Source organism: Armigeres subalbatus, chromosome 2, assembly GCF_024139115.2.
Source record: "Armigeres subalbatus isolate Guangzhou_Male chromosome 2, GZ_Asu_2, whole genome shotgun sequence".
In the NCBI taxonomy this organism is placed as follows: Eukaryota; Metazoa; Arthropoda; class Insecta; order Diptera; family Culicidae; genus Armigeres; species Armigeres subalbatus.
In genome coordinates this window covers 314,646,080-314,661,183 of record NC_085140.1, presented here as the reverse complement: position 1 = coordinate 314,661,183, position 15,104 = coordinate 314,646,080, and the positions used below count along the sequence as shown (strand labels likewise).

Here is a 15,104-nt window from a genome sequence, read left to right as displayed (position 1 = left end):
GCTCGGAAGCCTCCTCTCAAGAGGCCCAGCCTCCTCAAGAGGCCCGGAAGCCTCCTCTCAAGAGGCTCGGAAGCCTCCTCCAAGAGGCCTGGAAGCCTCCTCAAGAGGCCTGAAGCCTCCTCAAGAGGCCTGGAAGCCTCCTCCTCAAGAGGCCTGGAAGCCTCCTCTCAAGAGGCCTGGAAGCCTCCTCCTCAAGAGGCCCGGAAGCCTCCTCTCAAGAGGCCCGGAAGCCTCCTCCAAGAGGCCTGAAGCCTCCTCCTCAAGAGGCCTGGAAGCCTCCTCCTCAAGAGGCTCGGAAGCCTCCTCTCAAGAGGCCTGAAGCCTCCTCAAGAGGCCTGGAAGCCTCCTCTCAAGAGGCCCGGAAGCCTCCTCTCAAGAGGCCTGGAAGCCTCCTCAAGAGGCCTGGAAGCCTCCTCTCAAGAGGCCTGAAGCCTCCTCAAGAGGCCCGGAAGCCTCCTCCAAGAGGCCTCGGAAGCCTCCTCTCAAGAGGCCCGGAAGCCTCCTCCAAGAGGCCTGGAAGCCTCCTCCTCAAGAGGCCTGGAAGCCTCCTCCTCAAGAGGCCTGGAAGCCTCCTCTCCAAGAGGCTCAGCCTCCTCAAGAGGCCTGAAGCCTCCTCAAGAGGCCCGGAAGCCTCCTCCAAGAGGCCTGGAAGCCCTCCTCAAGAGGCCTGGAAGCCACCTCTCAAGAGGCCTGGAAGCCTCCTCCTCAAGAGGCCTGGAAGCCTCCTCCTCAAGAGGCCTGGCCTCCTCTCAAGAGGCCTCAGGCCTCCTCAAGAGGCCTGGAAGCCTCCTCCTCAAGAGGCCCGGAAGCCTCCTCTCAAGAGGCCTGGAAGCCTCCTCTCAAGAGGCCTGGAAGCCTCCTTCAAGAGGCCTCAGCCTCCTTTCAAGAGGCCTGAAAGCCTCCTTCAAGAGGCCTGGAAGCCTCCTCCAAGAGGCCTGAAGCCTCCTCTCAAGAGGCCTGGAAGCCTCCTCTCAAGAGGCCCGGAAGCCTCCTCAAGAGGCCCAGCCTCCTCTCAAGAGGCCTCGGAAGCCTCCTCCTCAAGAGGCCTGGAAGCCTCCTCTCAAGAGGCCCGGAAGCCTCCTCCTCTCAAGAGGCCTGGAAGCCTCCTCCTCAAGAGGCCTCAAGCCTCCTCTCAAGAGGCCTGGAAGCCTCCTCTCAAGAGGCCCGGAAGCCTCCTCCTCAAGAGGCCTGGAAGCCTCCTCAAGAGGCCTCGGAAGCCTCCTCTCAAGAGGCCTGAAGCCTCCTCCTCAAGAGGCCTGGAAGCCTCCTCAAGAGGCCTCAGGAAGCCTCCTCTCCAAGAGGCCCGGAAGCCTCCTCCTCAAGAGGCCTGGAAGCCTCCTCCTCAAGAGGCCTGGAAGCCTCCTCAAGAGGCCTCAAGCCTCCTCCAAGAGGCTCGGAAGCCTCCTCTCAAGAGGCCTGGAAGCCTCCTCTCAAGAGGCTCAGCCTCCTCCTCAAGAGGCCTGGAAGCCTCCTCTCAAGAGGCCTGGAAGCCTCCTCAAGAGGCCTGGAAGCCTCCTCAAGAGGCCTCAAGCCTCCTCCTCAAGAGGCTCGGAAGCCTTCTCTCGAGAGGCTTGGAAGCCTCCTCTCAAGAGGCTTGGAAGCCTCCTTCAAGAGGCCTGGAAGCCTCCTCCTCAAGAGGCCTCAAGCCTCCTCAAGAGGCCTCGGAAGCCTCCTCCTCAAGAGGCCTGGAAGCCTCCTCCTCAAGAGGCCTCAGCCTCCTCCTCAAGAGGCCTCGGAAGCCTCCTCCTCAAGAGGCCCGGAAGCCTCCTCCTCAAGAGGCCTGGAAGCCTCCTCAAGAGGCCTGGAAGCCTCCTCAAGAGGCCTGGAAGCCTCCTTCAAGAGGCTGGGAAGCCTCCTCAAGAGGCTCAAGCCTCCTCTCGAGAGGCTCGGAAGCCTCCTCTCAAGAGGCTCGGAAGACTCCTTTCAAAAGGCTCGGAAGCCTCCTTTCAAGAGCCTTTCTAGAGGCTCGAAAGTCTCTTTTCAAGAGGCTCAAAAGCCTCCTTTCAAGAGGCTCGGAAGGAGGCTTTCAAGAGGCTCGGAAGCCTCCTTCCAAGAGGCTTGGAAGCCTTCTTTCAAGAGGCTCGGAAGCCTCCTTTCAAGAGGCTTGGAAGCCTCCTTTCAAGAAGCTCAAAAGCCTCCTTTTCTAGAGACTCAAAAACCTCCTTTAAAGATGCTCGGAAGATTTCTTTCAAGATGCTCGGAAGCCTTCTCTCAAGAGGCTCAAAAGCCTCATTTCAAGAGGCTCAAAAGCCTCCTTTCAAGAGGCTCTGAAGCCTTTATCCAAGAGGATCGGAAGGCTCCTTTCGAGAGGCTCGGAAGCCTCATTTCAAGAGGTTCGGAAGCCTCCTTTCAAGTGGTTAGGTTGCCTTCTTTCAAGAGGCTCGTAAGTCTGCTTTCAAGAAGCTCGGATGTCTACTTTCAAGTGGTTCAAAAGCCTTCTTTCAAGAGGCTCGGCAGCCTCCTTTCAAGAGGCTCGGAAGCCTCGCTTCAAGAAGCTCAGAATTTTTCTTTCAATAGGCTTGCAAGCATACTATCAAGAGGCTCAGAAGCGTTCTTTCAAGATGCAACGGAAGCTTCCTTTTAAGTGGCTCGGAAGCCTCTCTACAACAGGCTCAGAAGCCTCTAATAAAGATGCGCGGAAGCCTACTCTAAAGGGACTCAAAAGCTTAAAGAAGCTTCCCTTCAAAGGGCTTGGAATTATGTTTTCGAGAGGATTGGAAGTCTACTTTCGAGAGGGGGTACCTCAAATCATGCAAAAGTTCGAAGGGGTACCTCTCAAGAAAAAGGTTGAGAACCGCTGCCCTGAAGAGATAAAAAAAAGTTCACGATTTTTGCCAAACGCACCACTGTGCAGCGTCTGTTCTCCATGTAAGGGGCGGCTGATCATCGTTCGAGTGCCAGCGAGGGACTCTAAGTGAAACTGTGCACCATGGTCCACCGGAAATAAGGAGGAATGGTCCTCCGGAAATTTAGGGGGTTTGGTGTCAGGCCCTCCAAGCCAGTCTATGAAAAACTACTACGACCCGGCGAAGACCACTGCGACGAAAACGGACTAGCGATTGGAAACTCGGTTCGTGGAACTGCAAATCTCTCAACTTCATCGGGAACAGATGCATACTCGCCGATGTACTCAAAGACCGTGGGTTCAGCATCGTAGCACTGCAGGAGGTTTGTTGAAAGGGAGCAATGGTGCGAACGTTTAGAGGTAGGGGAGAACGGTCCAAAATGCACCCCTTAAGCTTTTTCGATGTTTTCGCCCATATAAACAAAAATACCCAACCATTTCAACGTATAGGTGTAAAATTTACAAACCCAGCTACATTTCACAATGATCTCCTATTCAAAACAATAAGGTTTTCATGACTTGACTTTCTAACGCATTTAAAAAATGTTTTAAAAATAGGCCTGGGACAAAACGCCCGAATGGTGGTCTAAAATGACTCAATTGCATGTAAAATGATGGTGAACGCATAGTTGTTTGTTATTTCTTAATGGATTGAACTACAATCTTACGGATGTGGTGGAAGAATAGCAAATCGTTAAATTTGAGTGAATATGAAAGGATTTTGCCAATTTTTTCCAACGGAGCTCAATGATGGATAACTAATTATGAATTGTAATGGTAATATTCGTTCATAAATGTACTACAACAGATTATATGAGTGATTTTATGAGTGAGGCCATTTTGCCCCAGGGGTGCATTTTGGACCGTTCTCCCCTAATCATACCATCTATCAGAGCACCGGCAACACACACGAGCTGGGAACAGCTTTCATAGTGATGGGTGATAGGGTAAAAGACCCAATAGTGGAGGAACTAAGCATGTTCCACCACTATTTGTTGGTTCACACCAAGCCTATACTTCATTGTACTTACCTCAAGGGTGCACATGGAAGATTATTAATTATATTTGATGCGAAAGGGATCCTGATTGCAGTTGCATCCATCATTGTTACCTAAAATGGTACCTCCAATTATTGGTGCAGTGTTCCAATAGTTGCGGTATTTTTTAATTCGTGTTCCTATAGTTGCGAATCGCATTGTTTTCATATGGGACTCGTAACTATAGGAACACTACCGCAACTATTGGTGCAAAGCAGAGAAAAGGAAAAGTTATTTTAGTGATACTTTACCAATTTTGACGCAATTCTCAACCTGTTTTCCTGTATTTCGTGTAATGACAGGTCAACAAACTGATAGACTACATGGGTTGCTGCGTTTAATACGTAGATTGTGTAAAAACAACACTACCGCAACTATAGGAGCACCCACGACTATCGGAACTTTTACCCTATGCAAAGGCGCGTGATCGGGTGGTGGCCGATCAATGAAAGGCCCATGCAGCACAAGTCAAGTAAAACTGGTTACAGCAACCTAATTGTGACTGAATCTGGTCACATATAAGTTATTGTGATTTATTTGCAACTTTCCATTTGTCCATCGCAGCTAGAACGTGAGTACGGCAGCTGCTCAAGCCACGACGTCAAAATCATCATAGGAGATTTGAACGCTCAGGTTGGCCAAGAGGAGGAGTTTAGACCGACTATTAGGAAGTTCAGCGCTCACCGGCTGACGAACGAAAACGGCCTACGACTAATTGATTTCGCCGCCTCCTCGCAGCACCTACTTCCAACACAGCCTTCCGTATCGGTACACCTGGAGATCACCACTGCAGACAGAATCGCAATCGACCACGTTTCCTATTGATGGACGGCACTTCTCCGACATTATCGACGTCAGGACATATCGTGGCACTAACATCGACTCTGACCACTATCTAGTGATGGTTAAACTGCGCCCAAAACTATTCGTCATCAACAATGTTCGGTACCGACAATCGCCGCGGTAGGACCTAGAGCGACTGAAGCAACCTGATGCCGCCACTGCATACGCGCAATATCTCGAGGCAGCGTTGCCGGAAGAGGGTGAGCTCGATACAGTCAAAGCAGCCATTAACGACGCAACGGAGAACAACATCCGATATGTGGGACGAAGTCGATGGAACGATTGGTTCGACGAAGAGTGCAGACAGATTCTGTAGGAGAAGGACGCAGCGCGGGTGGTCGCGCTGGAGCAAGGTACCCGGCAGAACGTGAAACGAGATAGACGGAAGCGGAGACAGCAGATTCGCCTTTTTCAGGAGAAGAAACGCCTCCTGGAAGGAGCGAAGTGCGAGTAGATGGAACAGCTGTGCCGTTCTCAAGAAACACGGAAGTTCTATCAGAAGCTTAACGAATTCCGAAAAGGCTTCGTGCCACGAGCCGAAATGTGCAGGGATAAGGATGGGAGCATCTTGACAGCCGAACGTGTGGTGTTCGAAAGGTGGAAGCAGCACTACGAGGAACATTTGAATGGCGCTGAGAGTACAGGCAGCGGAGGAGATGACTACGTCAGTTCAGCGGGCGATGGAAGCCAACCAGCTCCCACCTTGAGGGAAGTTAAGGATGCCTTTCAACAGCTAAATACCAATAAAGCAGCTGGTAAGGATGGTATCGGAGCTGAGCTCATCAAGATGGGCCCGGAAAAGCTAGCCACTTGCCTGCACAAACTGATAGTCAGAATCTGGGAAACTGAACAGCTACCGGACTGCCGTAATCTGGAAAAGTGACGTAACAGCCATTTTAGAACATGCATGTTTTTCATTTTTCTGTTAAAGAGCTCGATGAGTAGTACTCGTTAACACCATTTTTGGAAAATGGCATATACGTCACTTTTTCAGATTACGGCAGCGGAGGAGTGAAAGGAAGGGATTATATGCCCCATCTACTAGAAAGGCGACAAGCTGGAGTGTGAGAACTTTCGAGCGATCACCATCCTTAATTCCGCTTACAAAGTGATATCCCAGATCATCTTTCGACGTCTGTCACCATTAATGAATGAGTTCGTGGGAATTATCGATCCGGCTTCGTTGGCGGTCGGTCGACGACGGACCAGATCTTCACTGTACGGCAAATCCTTCAAAAAATCCGTGAATACCAGGTCCCAACGCATCATCTATTCGTTGATTTCAAGGCGGTATACGACAGTATATACCGCGTAGAGCTATGGAAAATTATGGACGAGAACAGCTTCCCTGGGAAGCTTACCAGACTGATGAAAACAACGGTGGATGGTGTGCAAAACTGTGTGAAGATTTCGGGCGAACACTCCAGTTCGTTCGAATCGCCCCGGGGACTAAGACAAGGTGATGGACTTTCGTGCCTGTTGTTCAACATTGCGCTAGAAGGTGTCATGCGGTGAGCCGGGTGTAACAGCCGGGGTACGATTTTCAACAGATCCAGTCAATTTATTTGTTTCGCGGATGACATGGACATTGTCGGTCAAACATTTGCAAAGGTGGCAGAACTGTACACCCGCCTGAAACGTGAAGCAACAAAAGTTGGACTGGTGGTGAATGCATCTAAGACAAAGTACATGCTTGTGGGCGGAACCGAGCGCGACAGGGCCCGCCTGGGAAGCAGTGTTACGATAGACGGAGATACCTTTGAGGTGGTCGAGGAATTCGTCTACCTTGGATCCTTGCTAACGACTGATAACAATGTTAGTCGTGAAATACGAAGGCGCATCATCTGTGGAATAAAATCAAATCAACCACGTTCTAATCGACGGTAAATTCGTCTCCGACATCACGGACGTACGCACTTACCGCAGTGCGAATATTGAATCCGACCACTACCTCGTTGCAGTATGTCTGCGCTCAAAACTCTCAACGGTGATCAACACGCGTCGGAGTCGTCCGTCGCGGCTAAACATTGGGCGGCTACAAGACGGTAGACTAGCCCAAGACTACGCGCAGCAGCTGGAAGTGGCACTCTCAACGGAAGAGCAGCTAGGCGCAGCATCTCTTGAAGATGGCTGGAGAGATATTCGATCCGCCATTGGAAGCACCGCAACCGCTGCACTAGGCACGGTGGCTTCGGATCAGAGAAACGACTGGTATGACGGCGAATGTGAGCAGTTAGTTGAGGAGAAGAATGCAGCATGGGCGAGATTGCTGCAACACCGCACGAGGGCGAACGAGGCACGATACAAACGGGCGAGGAACAGACAAAACTCGATTTTCCGGAGGAAAAAGCGCAAGCAGGAAGATCGAGACCGTGAAGAAACGGAGCAACTGTACCGCGCTAATAACACACGAAAGTTCTATGAGAAGTTAAACCGTTCACGTAAGGGCCACGTGCCACAGCCTGATATGTGTAAGGACATAAACGGGAACCTTCTTACGAACGAGCGTGAGGTGATCCAAAGGTGGCGGCAGCACTACGAAGAACACCTGAATGGCGATGTGGCAGACGAAGATGGCGGTATGGTGATGGACCTGGGAGAACGCGCGCAGGACATAATTCTACCGGCTCCGGATCTCCAGGAAATCCAGGAGGAGATTGGCCGGCTGAAGAACAACAAAGCCCCTGGGGTTGACCAACTACCAGGAGAGCTATTTAAACACGGTGGTGAGGCACTGGCTAGAGCGCTGCACTGGGTCATTACCAAGATTTGGGAGGAGGAAGTTTTGCCGCAGGAGTGGATGGAAGGTGTCGTGTGTCCCATCTACAAAAAGAGCGATAAGCTGGATTGTAGCAACTACCGCGCAATCACATTGCTGAACGCCACCTACAAGGTACTCTCCCAAATTTTATGCCGCCGACTTACACCAATTGCAAGAGAGTTCGTGGGGCAGTACCAGGCGGGATTTATGGGTGAACGCTCTACCACAGACCAGGTGTTCGCCATATGTCAGGTATTGCAGAAATGCCGCGAATACAACGTGCCCACACATCATCTATTCATCGACTTCAAAGCCGCATATGATACAATCGATCGGGACCAGCTATGGCAGCTAATGCACGAAAACGGATTTCCGGATAAACTGATACGGTTGATTAAGGAAGCCTACATCAGACTGAAAAGCGAAGCTAAACGGATTGGATTAGTCATCAACACGTCGAAGACGAAGTACATGATAGGAAGAGGCTCAAGAGAGGTCAATGTAAGCCACCCACCACGAGTTTCTATCGGTGGTGACGAAATCGAGGTGGTTGAAGAATTCGTGTACTTGGGCTCACTGGTGACCGACGATAACGATACCAGCAGAGAAATTCGGAGGCGCATAGTGGCTGGAAATCGTACGTACTTTGGACTCCGTAAGACGCTTCGATCGAATAGAGTTCGCCGCCGTACCAAACTGACTATCTACAAAATGCTCTCTACGGATACGAGACCTGGGCGATGCTCATGGAGGACCAACGCGCACTGGGAGTTTTCGAAAGGAAAGTGTTGCGTACCATCTATGGTGGGGTGCAGATGGCGGACGGTACGTTCACACCGCGAAAATCGGAAGACTGCGGTGAGCCGGGCACGTAGCCAGAATGTCGGACAGTAATCCGGTGAAAATGGTTCTCGACAACGATCCGACGGGAACAAGAAGGCGAGGTGCACAGCGGGCAAGGTGGATCGATCAGGTGGAGGACGATTTGCGGACCCTCCACAGACTGCGTGGTTGGCGAAGTGTAGCCATGGACCGAGCTGAATTGAGAAGACTTTTATGTGCATCACAGGCCACTCCGGCCTTAGTCTGATAATAAATAAAATAAATCATCTGTAGAAGTCTACTTCGGGCTCCAGAAGAAACTGCTATCAAATAAGATTCGCCACCGCACCAAATGTGTCATGTACAAGACGCTAATAAGACCGGTAGTCCTCTATGGACATGAAACATGGACAATGCTCGAGGAGGACTTACTAGCACTCGGAATATTCGAGAGACGGGTGCTTAGGATCATCTTTGGCGGTGTGCAAGAAGACGACGTTTGGCGGTGGTGAATAAACCACGAGCTCGCCCTGCTCTACGGCGAACCCAGTGTCCAGTAGGTAGCTAAAGCCGGAAGGGTACGATGAGCAGGGCATGTTGCAAGAATGCCGGACAACAACCCTGCAAAGATGGTGTTCGCTTCCAATCCGGCAGGTACGAGACGGTGTGGAGCACAGCGAGCAAGGTGGGCAGACTAGGCGCAAAACGACGCGCGAGCGTGGGGCGCATTCGAGGGTGGAGAGATGCGGCCTCGAACCGTGTATTGTGGCGTCAAATTTTTGATTCATTGTTATCTGTTTAGATGTAAGCTAAATAAAAAAGATATATGCAACACATGATGACATGGTCAGGTGTGTAGGATATCTTGCGATCTATGAGATTCAAATGACAAATGAATTATTTACTTAATAGTTCTTCAGCATATTGATTTTAAACTCACGAACAGCTTTTTAGATGTTGTCCAAATTTCTAAATCATACTGATTTCCATATATGCAATAGGGTGGGTGTACCAATCGTCACCATAGTTAAGAACAACTGTTTTTTTAAATATAAATAAAAGACATATGGGTGGTGTTGATATGTCAAACTGAAAGATTTCCCTTCCTGCTCCTTAGAACAAATGTGAAAACCGCATTAAAATTCGTGATAGTACCCAAAATTGCGTAATCTATAATAGGAACGGCACTATTTTTAATTTTGGTTCTTATTATGGAAAATCCCATTGTTTTCATTTGGGATTGGCCATCATGGGACCACTAGTGCGACAATACTTGCAAAATCATTTTTTACAATTATGATTTCTTTGATATGGATTATGGAGATTAAAGGTCACCTGTCATAAGACGAGTTTATACAATCCCATTGAATTCCACCACTTAATTGTATAGCAAAAGACTCATGGAAGTCGTTACAAGCAGGACTTTCCTTTCCCCTATCAAGTTGCAAAGCGAAACGCTTTAGTGTCACCAGTGATACTAATCAATAATGCACCATGCGCCTCCACACGCATCAACGTACTGTTCATATTAACAAAACGAGGGAAATGAATGCGTGGGACGTCGCGTCGTTCCCTAATAATGGCCGGAAAGCATCACCACTTTTTCGTATACGAATGATATTAATATTCTTTGAATTTTCTGACATTTTGAGACGACATCAGCTTGTTCGATGACAGTCGCATGAAGTAAAAATGTCCGTAAGCCGAAGGTAGTACAGCCTCACTGATGTCTTTCTATCGAGTTTTTTTTCGTTTCTATCGATCCAGTCTTAGAGACAGGCTAAACAAGCTTGTTAATTTTTTTTGAAGTTTTTTTTCTCGTCAAATGATGTTCGTCGATGCATAAATACAGTAGAACACATAGGCGTAATTGTCGAACTAAGCCATATTCGTTTGAATCTAAAAGAACGTTTTCGTCCTATTCTATTTAAAAACATGTAAGAAAATATAAAAACTGTTAAGTTGTCGAAGATGTTGATATTTCATAACTGTTCAGACTAAGCCTATTGTGTAATACATTTGAAATTGTTATCTACGGAAAGAGTCACGAGATCTGAGTTTTCTTTTAAATAACGACGTATACGGACGAAAATAAAAACCAAACGAAAAGCGCCCGTGTGTACAAACGCAATCGGAATTTTTCACATATAAGCCACCAGTAAACTGACCCACCATACGCTTCAAATGCTCGTCCTGTACGACAACCAACGTGACATCCTCCCACAACCCGAAGAAATTGCTGCGTCGTCGTGTCGCAAAAATTCCGCATGTATCACACCCGCTGCTGCGCGACGAAATCTCTCTCCACCCCATCGGCCGTCACGCAACAACGGCGCCATTCTCTTGCCGCTCGCCATATCGTCCAATCTATTTTGTATCGCAGGTTGGTTGGACTTCCCTGTGGCGGAGGCATTCGAATCCGCTCGCTCGCCACCCTTATTCGTTTGGGAAAGCTCGTGCCATACGGACGTACTTTTCACTGTCTGCCGCAACGCCCGCCCGAACCGAAGTGTAAAACCATCCGGACGATTAATCGTATCGCAAATCGCAAAGATTAAGTTTGCCGGAAACCGATAAAGCGTTGAAGGACTTTCGAACGAAACAAAATAGGACTTGAGCTCCCGGAAAGCTATATTTCCTTCCTAGTGCGTGCGAGTGATTTTTGTGTTGATTTTGAATTTTTGAATCGAAATTAAAGACTATCAACGAACGGTTGTAAAGTGTTGGTGATCGGTGAGTGTCAGAATTCTTAACCAAGTGTTGTGTGCATCATTCACCTCCCCGGATAGGATTGTCCCAACAAGAATGGATAACTTTAAGAAGAAATCGACAAATCGTCCCAACCTGGAATACACGGTAAGTAAAACGACTTAATTTGGCCATTTAGTTTATTTAGTCTACGTTCCGACGAGTTGAGTCAGCCGTCCTCCGGGGTTCTAAGTCAAGGTTAAGCCCTTTGTTCACCGTTCGGAGCGCGGCCAAGCGAGCTCGAAGAAAGAACCCTCCCTTGTGCAGCGTTCGTGAATGGGACCAAACGTGTGAACGCACAGCCGCCCAACTGATGATCATTTGCGCGCCGACATTGATCCTCTCGTCGTCGGGACCCGGCTTTGCGTGAGCTCTGTGCAAGCGCGTCGTCGTCGTCGTGACTTGACCGACAATCGACAGTTGGAACGTGAACTTGGGGATAAATTTAGGATTTTGCTGCTCGCACTCTTGTTATGAGCGCGCAGGTTGGCGTGTTTGTCGGTTGTAAAGATCCGTGACTGGCCAACAACGCTCGGCATCACGCTGCTTGTGAATGTGAAGTGATAGAAAAAAAACGCACCGAGCAGCGCCAGCCAGCGGCGGAAAGAAGACACCGTGATAAACAGATTGTGTTTTTCGGTGGTTTGAGGGTGCATTGTTTGGTGATGCTGGGATGGGTGGTGTGGAGCAGCGTGCATCTGGGAAGTGAACACGATTGCCAAATCGATGCCGCCACGACAAAAGAGAGGAAGCTCTTCCGGTGTGGGCTGATTTTTTTTGCTGGGTGATGAAAAAAGATGTTGGATAGAAGGAAGGGAGTTTTGTTTGGAATTGAAATCAAAACCATGTTTATTTCTTCTCGTTTCTGATGAATGGATCAAAATGAAGAATTATAAGGCATTATTTTAAATTGGAAAAGCAATGTTCGGAAATAATTGCTTAAAAATTATATAGATTCACAATGTGTACGTACGTAAAAGCTATAGACACATATTGGCTTCAAAATCCAAAAACAAATTTATAGAAAACTCGCAAATGAAAATTCGAGGTATCGCCAAAAGAATTCTCTTCTAATTATGATCATCTGATTGGATTCTTATAAGAATAGTTAAAAGCTGTGGGAAGTTCGTTCGGCGTGGAGAGGTTGAATGCAAAATAAATGTTTTTGTAACATTTCCACCTACGCTGAATTTATAACAACGAAAGTACGCCGCATCTGCTGTGACGTCCTGCTGGGTTGCAATTGAATGCTTCTTTGTACCTTTCATTTCAGTCCCTACGCCTTAGTTCCGTTCCAGGTCGTAGTTGTTATCGGCCTTTGATAGCACCGACAATGCAAAATGGTGTTTGAGATCCAATCGTGAGGCCACCAGATACGAATTAGTACCATAAACATCTGTTGATGAACACCAGTAGTCGTAAAGTATTCTCCACTAACGTATAGCAGATTTCACGATGGGATTCTGGTGCGTTAATTCTGTCTGTTTGCCATTTTTAGCTGAAACACGTGCTCCTCCTTTCCGTTGCCTGATACCATATGACTGCCAAATATCCACTGGTTGACCCACTTTGTTTACAACTAACGATTTGGTTTTAGTGATGTCGCTGATGTCGTTCGGCATGGTCGTAGACCTTAAGGGTCGATGTCCACATAGCGGTTTTTTACACTGCGTGCATGCTGCGTTCACGCAAGGTACCCAGCATCAAATGGTGTAATGCACACGTAAACGTGTGCACGACTACATTTGATGCTGGGTACCTTGCGTGGACGCGGCGTGCACGCAGCTTGAAAAAACGCTACGTGGGCATCGGCCCTAAGAGCTGAGCAGAATGGATACGTTTGCGTGTGTTTTGACAGTTTTGCCAAGGGAAAACTGTCCAAACGCACGCAAACGTATCCATTCTGCACCGCTCTCTACTCTGCAAATGAGTGCCGTTCGGCTACGATGTTGCACAAAAGTTGCTGTAACCCCTATACAATCGAATTTAGTCACATTTGAGTTGCTGCAACCAAATTGATCTGAATTGTGCTGCTAGGGAAACGCAACGTCATAAGCCAATCCGAGTTCAGGTACTTCATGGTTATCGGCTAACATAGCAGTCCATGATTTGAATGACAATCAATCGCACCTACCAAAATCTCGCCAATGGGACGACCATTATGCCATGGACAAGACTGCGCTGTGCAGCACAGGAAGGCCTCGTACTATGCTCTTGCATCTCACGACAGCCCATATAAAGGGTGTATCGATTGAAATCCGCTTACACAAAATTTATTCTCATAATTCGAGTTTTTATCCGATTATTACCAAATTTTCAGGGAGTAAAATTTTGCTTTTATGTCCCAGTGCGTGAACCTTGGCCTTAAATAAAGTTCCGCACGACCTCAGAATCGAGAATTTTTTGCACATAAACCCATGTTTCCCAAGTAGCACATTTTAAACTGATTTGGTTGAAGCAACTCATATATGACTTGATTTAGTTTTACATAAGTTATAGAAACTCTTGTATGACACGTGTGCTGCTTGGGTTTCTTAATTTCTTCTACGTTCTTTACCTCTTAAGGTCGTTTTAGAAGGCGCTGCATCATAATGGCTACAGATCGCTTACCAAATTAAGAACTTCTTGGCAAACTTTGACATCTTCTGTGTCCAGAGGTTCTCGGGAACATTACACTTCAAGACAAAATTTTCAAAACGACTTATCTGCTTTTGTAAACAAAGATTCAAACGACGATTTGACGAATCTGATAGCTCTCCCACGCAAACCAACACCATCAACAGGTAGCGGAATCCTTCCCTTACCTATTGATGGTGTTGGTTTGCGTGGGTGAGCTATCAGATTCGTCAAATCGTCGTTTGAATCTGTGTTTACAAAAGCAGATAAGTCGTTTTGAAAATTTTGTCTTGACTTATCCTTAGCAGTCACATACAGCTTTCCTGGAATCTGATAGAAGTCTGCCTTCACATATGTCTTGTCATCCATTACTCAGCAGTGTGGTTTCGTTGGCTTCTGGTACAACTTCTGGGCACGGCTTTTTGCGACCGTATTCTGTTTCTCGTCACGATTTGGGGACTTCTGAAGGTCGATCTTTCGTAGTCTAGCTCGAGTTTTGATATTCGACACAAAAATCTTGTTTACATGCGTAGTCATATGGCTATCGCTACTGCCCCATACGCAGGGGGTCGTGGGTTCAGTCCCAGGCTTTGTATATTTCTCTGTAATCACAATCACTATAACTGTAAATGGACTTCCATACCATTTCCATTTCTATCTAATACCTTAAACTTGACTATTCTAGCTCTCAGTTACTGCTTGAATTGCAAATGAATGGAAAAGCCCGTCCAATTAGAATATCATCAATTGCTCTTTCCTATCACATTAGAAACTCGTTAACCAAGACGAACCTCTACCCGTCAACCTCACCCGAAAAATCCAATAAAACTTAGCATGAACTCGTGGCAAGTGCAGAGGTATATTCGGCTTGCAGTGAGCGTGTGATTGCATCATCATTTCCTCCCCTTACCTACATTGACTTGCATTCTGCGGTGGCAGACGCCAGAGTAATCTAACAAATGAGATTACCAGTACTTGTGCATTAAAGATGAGTGCTAGTCCTAAGCATACATCTATCGGTTCTCTGTGCAAGAACAGATGATTTGGCCATAATTAAGTAGCAAATGAGCAGTCAATCAAGCTCAAGCTCTACAAGGAAGTCTTGCTCACATGCAATATTTTTGCCACATCTCGAACTGAGGCATTTGGTTACCATTTGAAAGCACCAACCACACGTTTGTGATCATTCTCTTTGACCTGATGGTCTTTTTTCCGGATATTTGCGTCCGATCAGCAGCCAGAAGTTCTTCAAAGCGTTTTACGATGCCAGACAACGTGTACTTATTTCCAAAGTCTGGGCTGGACTGGGACTGGACTGGGACTATACTGAGACTGAAATGAGATTGGACTGGGTATGAAGTGGAATTGGACTTGGACTGGACTGTGACTGCACCGAGACTGAACTGAGACTGCGCTGTAACTCCACTGAGAC

General features: G+C 47.7%; 1 protein-coding gene across 2 annotated transcripts in view; it reads left to right on the top strand.

The window, feature by feature from the left end:
* Window positions 1-15,104, top strand: part of LOC134212629 (proton-coupled amino acid transporter-like protein pathetic) — a 100,286-nt gene that overhangs the window by 24,829 nt on the left and 60,353 nt on the right. The window contains exon 1 of one of the 2 annotated variants that reach the window (XM_062690644.1): window positions 10,720-11,164. The exons of the other annotated variant lie outside the window; for it this stretch is intronic. Coding sequence (XP_062546628.1) covers window positions 11,114-11,164 — 51 coding nt within the window. The 5' untranslated portion in view covers window positions 10,720-11,113. Of the gene's footprint in view, window positions 1-10,719; window positions 11,165-15,104 lie in introns of those variants that run through there. 2 annotated transcript variants of the gene reach the window in all.